This window comes from Podarcis erhardii, assembly GCF_964252035.2.
Source record: "Podarcis erhardii genome assembly, chromosome: 13".
NCBI lineage: Eukaryota > Metazoa > Chordata > Lepidosauria > Squamata > Lacertidae > Podarcis > Podarcis erhardii.
Genome location: NC_138502.1, coordinates 53,203,555 through 53,219,695, shown reverse-complemented (window position 1 = coordinate 53,219,695; position 16,141 = coordinate 53,203,555). Strand labels below are relative to the sequence as shown.

Genomic DNA, 16,141 nt, shown 5'->3' with positions numbered 1-16,141 from the left:
AATATCTGGTAGAATGGGAGGGGGAAGTAGAGTCGGAAAACACTTGGGTACCAGCAGAGGTAGTCAACGACGAGGTTTTAATAGAAACATTTCATCAGCGTTTCCCCAAAAAACCGCAACCCGTGGCACGATTTAGAAGGGAACACTTTGGGACCACCGATGAGGAAGGGGAGTTTGAAGGGTTCCCAGAGTCAGGGGTGGGTGAGGAAGCCGACTCCGACGAAGAAGAGGAAGACAGGGAGAGAGACGGTACGCCGTGGCTAGAAGTGTTTGAATCCTCGGACGACGAGGAGAGTTCCTTCAGGGGCTTTCCGCCCTCACCGCCAGTGGGAGAGGAGGCGGGGGGGTGAAGGGGGCCCTGGGGGGGAGGTGGATGTCAGGGAACTGCCATCGGAGGAACAGGTGGTGGAAAGGCTCCAGGAGAGATTCTGCAGCAGAAGAAGGAACCAGTAGGGGGAGAGCAGGAGCTCTGGAGGAAGGGGAGTCGGAGGGGAGGCTCTGGGATACTTCCAGTGAGAATAGTGAAGAGGTAACAAGACCCCCCCTTAGGAACTCCCACCCTTCGCCGGAAACTGTCACGCAGAGAGTCCCGGAGGCGCATGTCCGTCAAACAGCTTTTATGCTGGCGTAAGTTCCGTAGACGCCCACTGTCAGATTCTACCAGCGACTGACGGAGTCATGCTTTGGGGGCTCCGTTAGTGACTCGGTTTGGTTGACCAGCCAAACACCAGAGGGATCAAGCTTTTACGCACAAGCAGCTCATTATCCCATCACACATACCAACCAATCTCTTTGTTAAATCTAGATTATAAAATATTTACAGTCATTCTGGTCATTAGATTAAAAATGTTTACTTGCAGTTATATACACCCAGACCAACCTGGGTTTGTTCTTGGGGGAATAACTGATCCAATAAGGAAATTGGATCAGTAATTCCCACTTCATTTCAACAGAGACAGTTCCTTACATGTCTCTTGTCCGTGTTCAAAGACTCATGGGGCTCTTGTAAGAAGAGCCAAGAACTGCCTGCTGCCTGGGAGCTTCTTAGAGAAGATCTGGATGTTACTGGGGGAGGTGACAAACGCTGGGATCTCAACCTCACTCTCTCCCTGCCTCTACCGCTCTGCCTCACATTTCCTCTCCTTGCAGCCCAACTTCCATTATGTGTCTGCACTCAGCATTACAGGCCTGTATTAACTCAACAAGGAGCTCTCTATTTGCAGACAAATGTATCAGATACCAGAAGTTATTCTGCAACACTAAGTCATGGAAAACGAGTTCAATGCTGCCCCTCTGCTCGTACATGGCCACCCAGTTGCAGCAGAGGTCATTGTCTAGTTTCATAGATGGCCCTAAAATGTCCCGAATGTCCGCTAACAGTTCAGCCTCCAGTCCATGGGACTGCAGAACTGGCCAGTTACGTAGGATCTCCTTAGACCTTGAGCCCTGGGCAGAAGCATTAGGTTTTGAGTTAGCGCCCTTAAGATTAGGGGCCTCAATAGTAGCTACCACATCAGCATGGGAGCATGGAAGTGGTGTCCTATCATCTTGCTGGCAGCTGCTCTCTATGTTGGAAAAAAGAGCTGTCCATCTCCCAGAGATGTTGTTCTTTCAAGGCATCAAAGTCTGGCAGGCCATAACACTGGCAAGTGCATGTGGGTGGACAGCCCTGCAACAATCCCGTCAATCAAGCTCATCCACCCCCATTAGCTCAGGCGCAGAGGTGGACAGCGCCAGGGGGTGAAATGAATCTTTCCAGGTACTAGCACAGGTGGCCTTACACATGATTCCAGTAGTCCATGCTGGCCTTGGGGCGTCTTTTCCTACAATCAGTGTAATTCTGTCCTGCGGGAGCTGGTACTGTCCACTGTCAGCAAAGACCTCACCACCAAATTCCAGATCAATACACCAATTAAACACCTTGTCAGCTGTGGCAAAACCAGATTCAAAATTAGCAGGAGAACCCAGATAGCAATCTAGCAGAGGTGGGTTTATAGAAGGGGTCAGCAACCTTTTTCAGCCGTGGGCCAGTCCACCATCCCTCAGACCATGTGGTGGGCTGGACAATATTTTGAAGGGGAAAAAACGAACAAATTCCTATGCCCCACAAATAACCCAGAGATGCATTTTAAATAAAAGCACACATTCTACTCATGTAAAAACACGCTGATTCCTAGAGTGTCTATGGGCCGGATTGAGAAGGCGATTGGGCCGCATCCGACCCACGGGCCTTAGGTTGCCTACCCCTGGTTTATAGAAACAGGACTCTCCAGGCTTGCAAGGTCATTCCCAAATGGTATTTCCTTTCCTTTCCCAAAAAAGTCCAGGGTAGATTTCTACTGTGGGGAACGTCCTGGGGCTTTGGGGGGGGGGCTCTAGGGGCTTGACCATGGGTAAGTGCCATCATGGAGGTAGAAAATCCAGGCGCTGGATGCCAGCCGCGGGGTGGAGTGGAGGGTACAGGAGTTCAACGACACCCCCTGATGTTCTGGCTAGCTAGAATTGTTCAATGCAACAGAGGCACAACTGCCCCTTTTGTGAGCCCTATGGATGAAGTGAGTGATTACAACTTCCCATCTAAAATCCTTCCTGCTTTTTTGTCTTTCACCAAACTTAAGCAGTAAGAAGCCAACCTTGTCTCGCAGGTGCTGATTCATTTCTGCTTGTGCATGGCAGCTCCGGGGCAGTAATTTAAAGCCAACAGCGAGAAAGATAAAAACACAATTAAAAAGTAAACTCCGTAAGTTACAGCTCTTGGCATTCCAGCATGGAATGCAGGGGAGTCAGAGTGCAGCAAGCCCAGATTAAAAAAAGAAACTAACTAAAATTTTAAAGCATAACATCTTCTGAGCTGTGAGACCAGCTGCCATTCCTGGAGTTATCTGAAAGATTATTATAGGAAAGGAAAACCTCTTACAGCAGCAGAGATGCAAGTCCATTTAGAAAATAATCAATTTTCATGGCTGTTAGGATATCAGTTGAGATCATTTCTTACATTTACTAAAATTAAAAATGAGGCTACAAGGAAACGAACAGAATATGAAATGATAGTAATAAGAAATAGTATAATGACTAAGAGATTTCATTCATATATGTAAAACACAACACCCTTATTGAGAACCCATTTTGCCCCCAACAAAATCTAAAAAGCTGGTGGGAATTATATTGGGATACAAACTTTGAAGAGGATAAATGAAACAATTTTTGGACAAAAGCACCATATAAATATCTCTCAGCTATCACTAGGGAACGTTCACTATCAATTGCGCCTGGGGGGTATTTAGCACCGAGGTGCCTATCTTATATAAAGCCCAATAGCTCTCTGTTATGTTGGAAAGGATGTCTAATGATAGGTACATACCAAATGTGTGTCCACATATACAACTATTTTGGAAGGAAAACTTAAAGAGATATCTCGGATTACAGCTCAGACAATCCCAATAACCCCAGCCTAATTTATATACTTCAGATATGGACCAATTAAGAAGTAAGGAATCAATAACACATTTATTAGCAGCAGCTAAAACGATAATATCCAGAACCTGGAAAACCTTGCAATTAATGAATATTGAACGCTAGTATAATGTCATCTGGCAAACAGCCATAATGAAAAAGCTGTCACAAAAATTGAAGGTAGCAAGGGGAGAGAAAAAGCAAGATAATTTCTACACTATGGTATGATTTTATTAAATATACTAATGAAACAACAGAGATGAGTAATATGTACAGAGTATATGTCACAGGCTGGTTGGATGCAGAGGAGTGTTGGGAGACCCCATCTGGGGAACCCCTAAGGGAACCTCCTGGGGAAGAAGGCTCCGGGGGTTGGTGGTGGGAGGACAATGAGAGGTCAGAGGGAGAAGAGGGAGCAGATTGGGAGGTGTCAGAAGCTGAAGAGGAAACGGGACTTAGTGAGCGGGCGGAGTCTGGGGCAGAGAGCAGTTCAGACCCAGAGGCAGAAGTTGAAGCAGGAGAAGAGGGAGGCCAAGAAGCAGAGATGAGTCTGGCTGGTGAAGAGGCACAGGCGTCTCTCCCTCCTGTTGCGGCAAACTCCCCTCCCCACCAGGTCTCCCAGAACCAGGAGAGGCATGAAGAGGGCCAAGGAGACGTTACCTTCCCGCAGGTGCAGTCTCAGATTGCTGGGGGGGGGGGGTGTGGAGAGGAGGGGACCTTCAGTCTCAGCAACTGCTTCATGTGTGCAAGACCTTCCAGAGATGAGTTGTGATGCTCATTAGGCCAGACACCCTTGGCAGATCCTATTTTTGCTAATAACAACTCCAGCTTGCTCACTGTGATTTCTTGCTGGCTCAATCCTGTCAGTATATTGCAATATGACGTAGATAAGCAGGCACTACTCATTAACTGACTTGTTTTGCTTTGCGTTTTCCAAGTTGATGGAAGAACTTGTTTTATTGGTTTACTGTAATCATCTCATTATTATAAAATAATATGTTTAGTATTTTACCCACCTAATGACCCATTTTTTGTTAGTCACTCATGTTTTATTATTTGTGTGTACAATTTTATAACAAGAAAATAAAAAGTATTTTAAGGGGGGGGGAGAGAAAGGCATACAAACAAATAACCCACAGCTTTCACTTTGAAATAGTTCAGTGATGGGTTGTTATCGCACATGAGCTCCATTAAGAACTTTAGATTAGCCAGGAGCAGATAAGGGATTGAAGTGCTGCTTAGTACTTACTATATTCCTGATGTATAAACTGGCTGCATGGCCTGGTACACCTTCAGAAAAAGCCGACAAACTGAGAAAAAGGGGCTTTTAAAAAATGGGTGTTCCCATAGCATCATGGATTACACTGTTATGTTAGAACGGACATCCAGGCTACCTACCCAGGCAAGAGCTTGGTTTAGGCCACTTGTGCCTGCTTAGCTGCATGTGATTAGAAGTTGGCAAGACCACTCAGGGAGGTCTTTTGCTTTCGTCTTGTTGACGCAACAGCAATTATCCCACAGTTCTCGGGAAATGATATCGTTTCAGTTTTATTTACCTTGTGGCAGGAGTCTTGAGGTGGGCAAGAAGAAGCTGGTCTGGTCTTCCATCTTCAGGAAGTGCTCTCACTTTAGAGAGATTCTGCCTTCTGGCCACCAGTTGGGGAACAGATGCAACAACCTACCCAGAATTCCTCCAATCTACTCCCATCCAGTAGGATACAATAGGGTGTCTGCTATAGATCACCAAGCCAGACTGAAGACCTGGAGGATGCCTTCCTACAGCTTGTTTGTGTTCCGGACTGCTGGCCATGCTGGCTGGGGCTAAGGGGAGTTGGGGTTCAGCAACATCCGGGAGGCCACAGGTGAGCTTTCCTTACATTCAGGGAAGAGGAAGTGGTGCCCAAGGCCAAAACAATACAGATGGTGTGACAGCTGATGAGGGGTGGAGCAGGTCGGGCAAGCAAGTAAATGAATTTATTACATTTATTTACCACCTGTTCCTCTAAGGATTATGGCCCCCACTGGTGAGAGAAAGGTATGGCCCCCACATTTTGCAGTGTCCTGTGCTAAAATTTGGCACACACCCCGGCTCCCCCACTCCATTTGACAGCATTGTTGTGGCGCCCTCTGAAACATGGAACCCGGTACGGGCTGCACCGGTTGCACAGTCCTAAACCTGCCTCTGCAGAGCTTGTATTAGCATGAAATCAGGACCCATGCTAATACAGCTAGGAGCAAGGACAACTGCAAGCAGAATAAACTCACCCCCCCCCCCCCAGCATCAAAATTCAGAATTCTGTGTAGGATAACGTAATGCAGGAAGAGAGATGCTGTGTTCATTTTTACAGATCCAGAGAGAAGGCCACTTAAGAAGTGTGCATACCTGAAAGGGGAAACGGTCATGGTAGATAAATTAAAGCAAACACAACACACATGAAGAAGCTCTTCCTAGAGTTGGCCGTGTTTTTTAAGGCACAGTCTGCTTACACTCCCGTGCAACAGTAGGCAGTGCAGTCCTTCAAACTGCTTTGGAATTACTAAGGTGATAGCAGGTACTATTATGATTTGTTAGCATTTGCATCCCACCCTTCCTCCCCATTATTCAGCTTTTCCGGGTCATGACTAAACTGCTTCTGGTGCACGAAACACCGTGATGACTGGCAGAGCGCACGGAAATGCCGCTCTTCTAAATTATTTTGAGCAAATGGGGGAAATTCCATTAGTGGCCTAGACACAATTCATTGCATCCAGATTCATTAGGTGCACTTAAAGGTAAAGGTAAATGGACCCCTGACCATTAGGTCCAGTTGTGGCCGACTCTGGGGTTGCAGCACTCATCTCGCTTTATTGGCCAAGGGAGCTGGCGTGCAGCTTCCGGGTCATGTGGCCAGCATGACTAAGCCACTTCTGGCGAACCAGAGCAGCGCATGGAAACGCCGTTTACCTTCCTGCCGGAGTGGTACCTATTTATCTACTTGCACTTTGATGTGCTTTCGAACTGCTAGGTTGGGAGGAGCAGGGACCGAGCAACGGGAGCTCACCCCGTTGCGGGGATTCGAACTGCCGACCTTCTGATCGGCAAACCCTAGGCTCTGTGGTTTAACCCACAGCGCCACCCGTGTCCCTAGGTGCACTTAGTAATCACTTAAATCCAGTTCCCACCAGTGACAGGCTGGTTTCTTCTCCGAATACAGTATATAACTTTATTCTAACAAGACTCAAGCCTCAGGCCTCAGACAAGCTCTGCACAGGCCTGCTTACACCGATGGCAATTAAATTAAGTCATTACTAACTTGTCTCATAGATATTAGTAATGACTTAATATGCAAATGGCAAAAAGGGGAAGGATGCTCCAGTACAATCCTAATTCCCGACACAGTTGGAAGAGCTGTACAGCACAAGGCATTGCCGGTATGCCAATGGACAGGAAGTTGCATCTGCCACAAAACTGAATTTCTCCCCAAGCCTTTCAAAAATGATTATATTGCAAGTGGGGGGTGGGGTGTCGTACACTGAAGACACCATTTGACACCTTCCACCCTGACCACCCTCCACGGCTGCAATTACTGCCATGAAGCACCTTCTGCAAATGCTCTTCTGTGGGCTTCTGCTTTTCATGGATGCTTGTTTGCAGAAGAGAAAGGCTGTGAGAAAATCAGAACAGTTTATATTGCACATCCTCTCAAAGGGGCCAATGGAAACATCTTGTTCCTTTCGATCCCACGGCACTGCTCATCTGTGCCTTTCAAAGCAATGTTTGCAAGCACACCCAACTGCCCTAATAATGCTGCATTTATTTGCTGACCTGGAGCAGAATGGGAAAGGATCTCTCAAGGCTAAATATTTATTAAAGCCTCAGAGGGGATGTGTTGTTCTTTTTCCACTTCAGCAGCAGCTGTGTAGGTCTCCAGAGAAAAGCGCAGCAGCTCACTGGGAAAGCTTTTATGCAGTGAGAGACAAACAGATGTACTGCCTGGCCTGGCTTTCTACCAAACATTGTCCTCTCAATGGCTAGCAAGACCCTCCCTCTCCAAACAAGTTCTACAATACTCATCTGCTTTCTGGTGAAGGGAATGGATGGGTAACTAGGGTTACCAACCCAAGCTGCCAGGCTGATTGCTTCTATTCTTTTTAGCCAATTGTTGTGCCCTAATTCCTCTTCCCATTCTGGTGTTACAAGGCCCACTAATTTAATCCTAAACTGAATGAATATTCCAGTCATATAACGTCAAGGCATGTTTGCATTGTAACCCCTTCTATGAATATGTTATCTGTGTTTCTTACATGCAAACTGGGGTTCTCATGCTACATTTATTGTTTGGTATGATCAACAGGATCTGGTAATCAAGATCTGTTACTACGAAGGCAATTTCAGCCACCTGTAAATCTGACTTTAGTATAGTGAACCACTCTGCAGAACTAAAATGGCTGAAAAGCAGTGCTTAGCTGAGATTCCTGGATTGCAGGGGGTTGAACTAGATCACCCTTGGGGTCCCTTCCTGCTCTGTGAGTCTATGATTCTATGCTTAGCGTGGCAGCACCTGCACTTTGGAACTACCCATTGAGATCAAGCAGGCACCTTCATTGTACTGTTTTCCCACCCTGTGGCAGAACTGGACCGGGGGTGGGGAGGTTCTTCCTAAGCCCAAAGTTGCCATGTTGGGAAAACAAAATGCAGAAGCCTGTCTGTATTCAAGTTGTGTGTGTGGCAAGTGTGTGTGTGTGTGTGTGTGTGCGCGCGCATATGCATATGCATATGCACACTTTGCACACAGGGCCCTTGGAGGGCAGCCTAACCCTCAGTGTGGACTAGGGCCAAAACATGGTTAACCACACCATTTATAAAGCAGATTCCCCCTCATATGAGCCCCGCAAAAGATACACACCCTCAAGAAGGGAAGGATGGCATAGCTGTCAACTTACAGATTTGAAAATAAGGGACCGGCAGCCTCGAAAACAAGGGATCAGGAGCCAAAATAAGGGATTTTCCAAGCACAGGTATGTTCAACTTCTGAGCCCCTCCAAGCCAAAGGCAGAAAGCCCAGCCAGCAGCCAAATGAAGCCTCAAGCGGTGGTTCCCATAGCGCAGCAACCCGACAAAGGGGATGCAGCAAGGAAAACCACCGTCACCTCTCCGCTGGGAAGCGCTGAGCAAAGGCGAGTCCCTAGGCAACGCGGCCGATTTGATTGGCAGAAGGCATGCAAGCTCCACCCCCCCAGTCGTTCTTAGACTCCTTATTGGGTGAGCAACACAGCCAAGCAACACAGCTGGAGCCTCCCTCCTCCCTGGCCGGCAGGGAGGGAGGGAGGGAGGGAGGGAGGGAGGGAGGGAGGGAGAGGAGCTGCTTCCTTTGAAACCCGGGAAATTTAAGGGACATCATCAATAAGGCAGAGCAGCGGGAAACGGCGCTGGGATAAGGAACTTTCCCAACAAATAAGGGACGGTTGACAGCTATGAAGGATGGTGAAATGGATGGTGAAAGACGGGGCAAATGTAGGAAACCGCCCTCCGACTGTGGTGAAGGGAGGGAAGTATGGTACTTGCCTAAACAGAAGTATATGAGAAGATAAATTAAAATACCTTTTCTGGGATGGTTGCATTAAAGCAGAAACTTTATCATCAAAGAATTTCTTCATAGCAAATCTATCTAGGGCTTGATCTGCACTGTTGAGAGAAGGGAAGGAAAAAATTATATTGTTTTCGGGAGTAGCTTTGCTGCTCTGAAATCAGGATATTGCATAGATTCATACCAACTGAATCACGTTCTGGGTTAATTGGCAAACACACTCGATTCTAGATCTGATAGGGCCATTATTGTTTTAGCATGGACATTTTTACAGTAGTTGCCTTGGGAATCTTTTTTCATTTTGAAAACTGGCCAAAAACGTATTAAAATGTGGATGCTTCTTTCGCTGCTCCATCAGGACAAGACAAGCCCTGACCCTCAGGCACATTTTTAAAAATGAGTCATAGAATCAATTAGCACATTTCAACCTTAGGTGGGTAATTAACTACATACTTAAGGAGTGGGGGGTGGGAATTGCTATGCAACATTCTCCTCATTTCCAACCAAGGTTAGTTGCATTGGTAACTGAAGCTCCATTGAGTGCCAGGAATGACTTTCTGCCCCAAGGACAGAAAACAATTCTAACCCTTGAAACCAAGGACAGAAAACAATTCTAACCCTGGAGACTTCCTGCCTTTTCTTGTGCTTTTAGTAGGATCCTGTCTTCTCCACTTCGTATTTTAATCTAGCCTTACCTCACCGTGTGCCCTCCAGACGAATGAGTCTGGACCCTGCAGTCTTCACCAGAGGCCCTTGTCCATGTGCCACACAAGAACAGACCTTTCCAGTGGTGGCCCACCAGGTGTGGAATGCTCTCCACAGAGAAACATGCACTAATGTGATCTATTCTTTTTGGTGTTTGGTTTTTATTCATTTGTACTTATTATGTTATTGAATGAGCATTTTAGGTATTTTGTATTTTGTATTATATTTGTATTGTTTTAAATTTTCTGACTTTAACTGTTTTTATCCATTGTATTTTATCTTGTAAGTCACTTCAAAACTTTTTAAATTAAAAAGTGACCAACAAATGTAATAAATAATAATAATAATAAAATCATGATTTGGATTGCAAGTCCCACATTCCCTGACCACTAACCGCATTTGCTGGGGCAGATGGAAATGGTACTCTAAAACATCTGGAAGGCGTGAGGTTGGGGCTTTAGACGTAGGCAAGCGGAAGACCTGCTTCCTCTTACCTGGCAGACACACCTGCAAAGGGCATGTATGCAGATATCACTACTCCTGTTCTTCCTTTTCCACCCTATAAACAGAAAAATCAGCATTTTATTTTATTTTATTTAACTCTTATCCCAAGGCAGTTTACAAAATCCTGAGCTTCAGTTGCATTCCACCAACTTTTCATACTTTTTCAGTATTTTATGGCATTTTAAAATCATAACAATATTAAAACAAAGCAATAAATTGTAGCAAAGAAGCCCAAATGCAACTTGAAGTAACTCTGTGTCGATATTTCTTCCCTTCAGAGAATAGATTTGGTAGTTATTCAAGACAAGTCTAGGCATCTTTGCAATGTCTGGAATGATACGTTATAAAGTATATATATTCTGGAAAACAAGTGTATTCAAAAATGATTACTAGAATCTTCTTCTGACACTTATGATTTATAGCAATGACTGCATTTTAAGACCCTTTTCACAATGTTTCAAAATCTTATTAAAATGTATGACAAGCAATTAGTACAAATTACTGATAGATAATTACTTAGTCAACATGTCTATGGTGGGAAGTTCAGATTGATGAACAAATGGCACATTGATATATTGAGTTTTAAAAAAAGTGTTTTTAAAGTAGGGGTTGGCAAACTTACCGAGCCCAGGCCGGTTCACTCCCCCACAGACCTCTTGCTGGGCCGGAGCGTGCGCAATTTCCGCACATGTGCTATTTCCACAAACACTTGGAGGAGGCACGGAAGAGGCGTCCGTGACTTCCTGCAGCCCATAGGAAGCCGCTGCAGCATAGCGGAAGTGAGTCCCCGTGCGACGAAGCAGTGCCGTGCCGTTTAGCTCCACACGGGGACTGACCGAGCTGGTGGCAGGGGCCGGGGGCCAGTTAAACAACCCCCCAGGCCTTAGCTGGCCCAGGGGCCGTTGTTTGCCAACCCCTGGTTTAAAGTGATACTGCTACAAAACCAGCTGATTTTTTGAAAAATGGAAACTTGTTTTAGCAAGAATTTCTGTTTGAAGATGCTGCTGGAGAACATTCCTGATTGGTGGCTCCTCCAACGGGAAGGCTCAGGCAGGTTCCCTTTTGCCGCCTCTCTAGGGAAGGAGGAGTCATCCCTTTCTGCAGACCAACCTGCAGAGCTGACAACTCCCGGACGCCTCAACAGTCATGTAACTGGAACCACAACAAAGACAAGAGTCCCACAATTACAACTCTACAGAGAAGGGAAAAAGGGGAAGAACAAGAAGACAAAGGGTAATGTAATAAACAAAAATGTGCCCTGATTCCCTTATGGGGGGCACAAGAGCCCTTGTAGAGTCCTTCGTAGGTTCTCCATCGGTCGGAGAAAATAGCAGAGGCCAACCAGAGAATATTGAGAAGCAAAGCGGCTTGTAAGCCTGATCTTTATTGAACTGTTGCAACAGGATGCTCCCCTCACATGCAGGAAAGGAGGAGGACCCCGAACAAAGGTGTGCCTGAGCTTATATAGACATTTTAAATTGCCTGCCCTGGAGTCCAAGACCACCCCAAGAAACATCATACCTACATCACATACCTACAACAGAAATCTGAGAGCATTGTTTATCTCCTGTCCGGCAGGTTACCTGTTAATGGTTACTTGATTGGATACCCTGGGGAACCTGGCCAGTCTTTTGTAAAGACAAATACTTAGTTCCTGAGCCAGGTCACAGGCTCACCCTATTCATACACAGACATACCCTTAAGACAGGATTTGTGAACAAAAAGACAATGGGGAGGCTCCCCCACCTCCTCCCTCCTTGCAGAGAAACATTTGGTCAGTTTGGGAGTGAAAATGGTTTCAGGGCGGTCTTCCTGTGCTGCTCCAGACATGTGGTCCACACATCTATGTATGCGCTTGGATGGTACATTTATGAACATTTATTATATATATATATAAGACCTTACATTTTTTATTTCAGTAACAAAAAGAACTTCCCCTATAAGAAAAAGTGGAAACCTCCAATAAAGGAGCAGCCGCCTAAGAAAGGCTTTGACAGTATGTGGGCTGGCAGAAGAAGCAACCAGCCGCACAGCAGAGGAAGGAGAGCTGGCCAGGATGTCCTCCTGCATCATCTTCAAACAGAAACCCACAGCAAGGCCAATTTCTGTGTTTGCCAGATGCTGCTGGAGGACGTTCCCATAGCGATTGGGCAGGCGTCCTCTACGCTTCTCCCTGGCATCTCACAGTCTTTTTAGGGAATCTTCCCACTGAATACAGTCTCCAAGATTAGGAAGAGTTGATTATATAGTGTCTATGGAAGGTGAGAAGGCAGTTCACAAAGGTGAACTGCAGAGGAAGAGTACATTTAAAAACAACCAAGGCTGCTTCCCTCCCTCCGGCAATGAGGAAGAGGCCATTCCACCTTTCTTTTCTTTTCTTTTTTTTATAAATATTTATTAAGGTTTTTTTATAAAAGAAATGCACAGATAATAGACAACATTAGTTATGTCATAACAAAATCTCATAACTTCTTTGGACTTCCTCACGTCTCCTGCTCCCACTTACATCGTTGAATAATTTTTTCAAGCAAATTATCATTCTTATTTCCACTCATTTAAAAATAGTCTAACAATTCTCCAGAAGGTTTATATTTTCCTTAATCTTAATTATCGTCAAATTCCGGTCTAATTTAGTGGTGACCAATTATTTTATGATCAAGCATCCTTCTTAACATGCAACCAAATTACAATATTTTTGTAGATAAATCTTAAATTTCTTCCAATCCTCTTCAATCCTTTCTTCTCCCGAGGCCATTCCACCTTTCTTCCCTACAGAGGGACCTGTAAAGCTCCAGAGGGACACAGATGCTCTCACATTCAGAGGCCTGTCCAAAGACAACAGCACAGCCCTGTGGACACTCAGGAGATGCCATCTGCATCCAGTGAGGAGGAAAGATATTAAGTTTAGAATCACTTATAGGGAGCGAAAGAAGGCAAAAAAGCTTAAGAAAGCAGAGGGTTTCAGAGGACCTTGAGTGTTCCTTCTGAAAAGAGGCCTCATCCCTAACAAGAACATCCTCCAGCATCACCCTCAACTGCAGAGCTCCTGATCTGCTTGAGGAATAAGCAGGATTTCCACTTAAAGGACCTTAGTCAGCCCAGATTAAAGACACAGATGAGATGCAGAGCAACTTCCATGCTCTCTCCCCCCCCCCCCCAGTGCTCCCAAACAAGCAGGCTGTTAGCAGGCTCACAACCCTGAGGGATCCTGTGGATATGCTAATTGCATAAGGCAATTTCTCTGGGTGCAGTTGCCCCCTTCTAGGAGTCTCTTCTCCTTTTCCCACAGGTACAGCTCACTTACTTGGCAATGGATCAACACCACATGCTGAGAGTCACTGTTCAGCCAGAATTCTATAGCTTTGCAAATGGTGCACAACTTTTTAAGGGGTGGAGCGTGAAGGTCAGGCCAGCCCACACCCAGAACCTGGGAAAAGGAGGGCTCCTTGCTTCTGATTTACCTGCTTGATAGATTCTATTTCAGAATATAAAGTGTTCAGGTCCCCTTGCCTTCTCTTTCTTTCTGCCTTTAGAAAGCTCCTCAGTGTGGAGAAAGGACACAGAACTTAAGATGCTTCGGTTCTCTGCGAACACTGTGCAAGTTTACAGTCCGCGCCGGCCCTGATGTTAGGCAGGGTGAAGCAGGAGGGGCAGATTTAGATATACAGTGGTACCTCGGGTTACACACAATTCAGGTTACAGGCGCTTCAGGTTACAGACTCCGCTAACCCAGAAATAGTACCTTGGATTAAGAACTTTGCTTCAGGATGAGAACAGAAATCATGCTCCGGCGGCACAGCAGCAGCAGGGGGCCCCATTAGCTAAAGTGGTGCTTCAGGTTAAGTACTGTTTCAGGTTAAGAACGGACCTCCAGAACGAATTAAGTACTTAACCCGAGGTACCACTGTAAATGGATGGTACTGGTGAGACAACAAAATGTGCATTTGAGGTGATGATCTAGCATAGCCCATTCCCCTGGTCCAGCCTTCATTTGAGGTTGCAGTCATATATGAACCAGCCCATGTATGATATGTTTGTGCTCAGGGAGGGCTGCGTGGAGATAGGAGAGGTCCGCTCCTGTTAACAGAGACTGAGCAGGGGTAAAGATGAGGCAGAACAGGGCTTTGTGGAGCCTTATTGCCGTTCCCTCCGCAGTGGGCAGCTGTGAACATGTGAGAATGGACTGAAGCGTGTTTTATCGTAAACCACCTTTCAGATCAAAGGATATTATTTATGTTTAAAACAAAACAAAAATGTCATGGAACTCTATGGCATTATCAATTGTGCAAATATAACAATAGGAATAATAACACCTTGTTACAAATAAGAATCAGCACATCATCACATTTTTTGAAAAGTTGTAAAGTTGTAAAGAACCATTATAATCTAAACAAGCATCTGTTAATTAGGTAACACAAAATACTAATCCGTCTTCTTAAGCAGATAACAACACATGGGATTCTGCCTTCCAATCAGCATGTCTCACATTTTAAGAAGCCTAAACCTCAGACACCACAATCTTTGCAATGGTACCCTGTGAACCATTTATCTATGCCAATGGAGGTTACCCTGTGGCCACCCAGGAGCTGCTTCCGTGGCCCACATCCAGAGGCCATGCGAAATGGGGCACCTTCAAAGAAAGCGGGGCCACGAGTGGGTCAGGCCCTCTAGATGTTCCTGGATCCTGAATCACAACTCCCATCATCCCTGACCATTGGCTGTGCTGGCCAGGCCAGACTAGGGTGGATGTGCAACGAGGCCCAGCCACCCCCAGCCACGGCCTTATTCAGCCAAGCTTCTACAGCTGGGATTCAGGAGTCTTCCTGCTTTGCTGTTCTGATCCAGGCTGCCATCTATGCATTTTGCAAGAGAACATTTCCTGAGAGTGTTACCTTTTAAACGAGCATAAAGGAACAGTTCAACCCATAACAAAGTTCAAAGCGCATTTAAGAAAAAGTGAAGGCTTAAAGAGCTTTAATGTTTGAGCCAAGATCAACTGAACAAAGTTCACCTGTCTTCCCACTCTCATTGTTCACCCAACAGCTGCTCAGGGGAGGTTTGTCTGGGAGTAAGGTGCAGGTGCAGCCCAGTATGTACAGCTGCTTCAAGACATGGCTGACGCTAGAGGAGTCACTGCCACATTTTGGCCAGATGGCTCAGTTTGCCCATCTGCATCTCAGCTTATGGGATGAGCTTGACCCTCACACTGCCCATTTGCTCTCTGAAAGACTGTGGTTGAAGGCCTCCTGAACTGAAAAACTTCCAAGAGAGAGATGGCCTTGGGGAAGCAGGAAGAACTGAATACCTCATAGGCTCAGATTCCAGAATTAATTTTAGAAATCAGCCCAGTTAAACCAGCTTTCAGGAGAAATAGATGACACAGCAGAATGAACCTATAAAATGAAAGACAGGGGAAATCTTCTTGTGCCTATACATAATGCATGTACTGTATCAACAGCACGTGCTCTCCAACTGAACAGTGAGGACTGCAGGTAACAGACGGCTTCAATGAGCATCTTAATGAAGACTCCAAAGCAGGACAACATATTTAAAGAAGGAAATTTTGATACATGCTGAACACCACCTTGATCCACTCAGACCACATTTTCAACATCTCACTCAATTTTGTCAGCCTTAATTCTTCCCATTTTAAAACCATGTCTTATTGCCTTGGTATACTTTTAATCCCTAGGTGTGAGAAAGAGAGGGCTGTTGAGAGCTCAGTGAGGTTTTTGTTTGACCTGTGTTGTGATTTTGGTCTTACATTACTTTACTTACTGATTGATTTATCACATTTTATTATAAAATATTGTAATTTTTGCTTGATTATGTCATTTACCACTTTGGCAGCCTTTGGGTCAAGGAGCAGTATATAAATAAACTGTAACCAGGTTACCTGTGGCTCCTAGAAG

At 45.5% G+C, this 16,141-nt stretch overlaps 2 protein-coding genes across 2 annotated transcripts in view; one reads left to right on the top strand and one right to left on the bottom strand.

The window, feature by feature from the left end:
- TNS3 (tensin 3) overlaps window positions 1-9,105 on the bottom strand; it is a 78,165-nt gene extending 69,060 nt beyond the window's left edge. Inside the window, exon 1 of the mRNA XM_081835058.1 lies at window positions 9,035-9,105. Within this exon, the coding sequence (XP_081691184.1) occupies window positions 9,035-9,090 (56 nt within the window). The 5' untranslated portion in view covers window positions 9,091-9,105. The remainder of the gene's footprint in view (window positions 1-9,034) is intronic.
- UPP1 (uridine phosphorylase 1) overlaps window positions 1-16,141 on the top strand; it is a 122,133-nt gene that overhangs the window by 27,744 nt on the left and 78,248 nt on the right. The gene's annotated exons all lie outside the window — the stretch shown is intronic.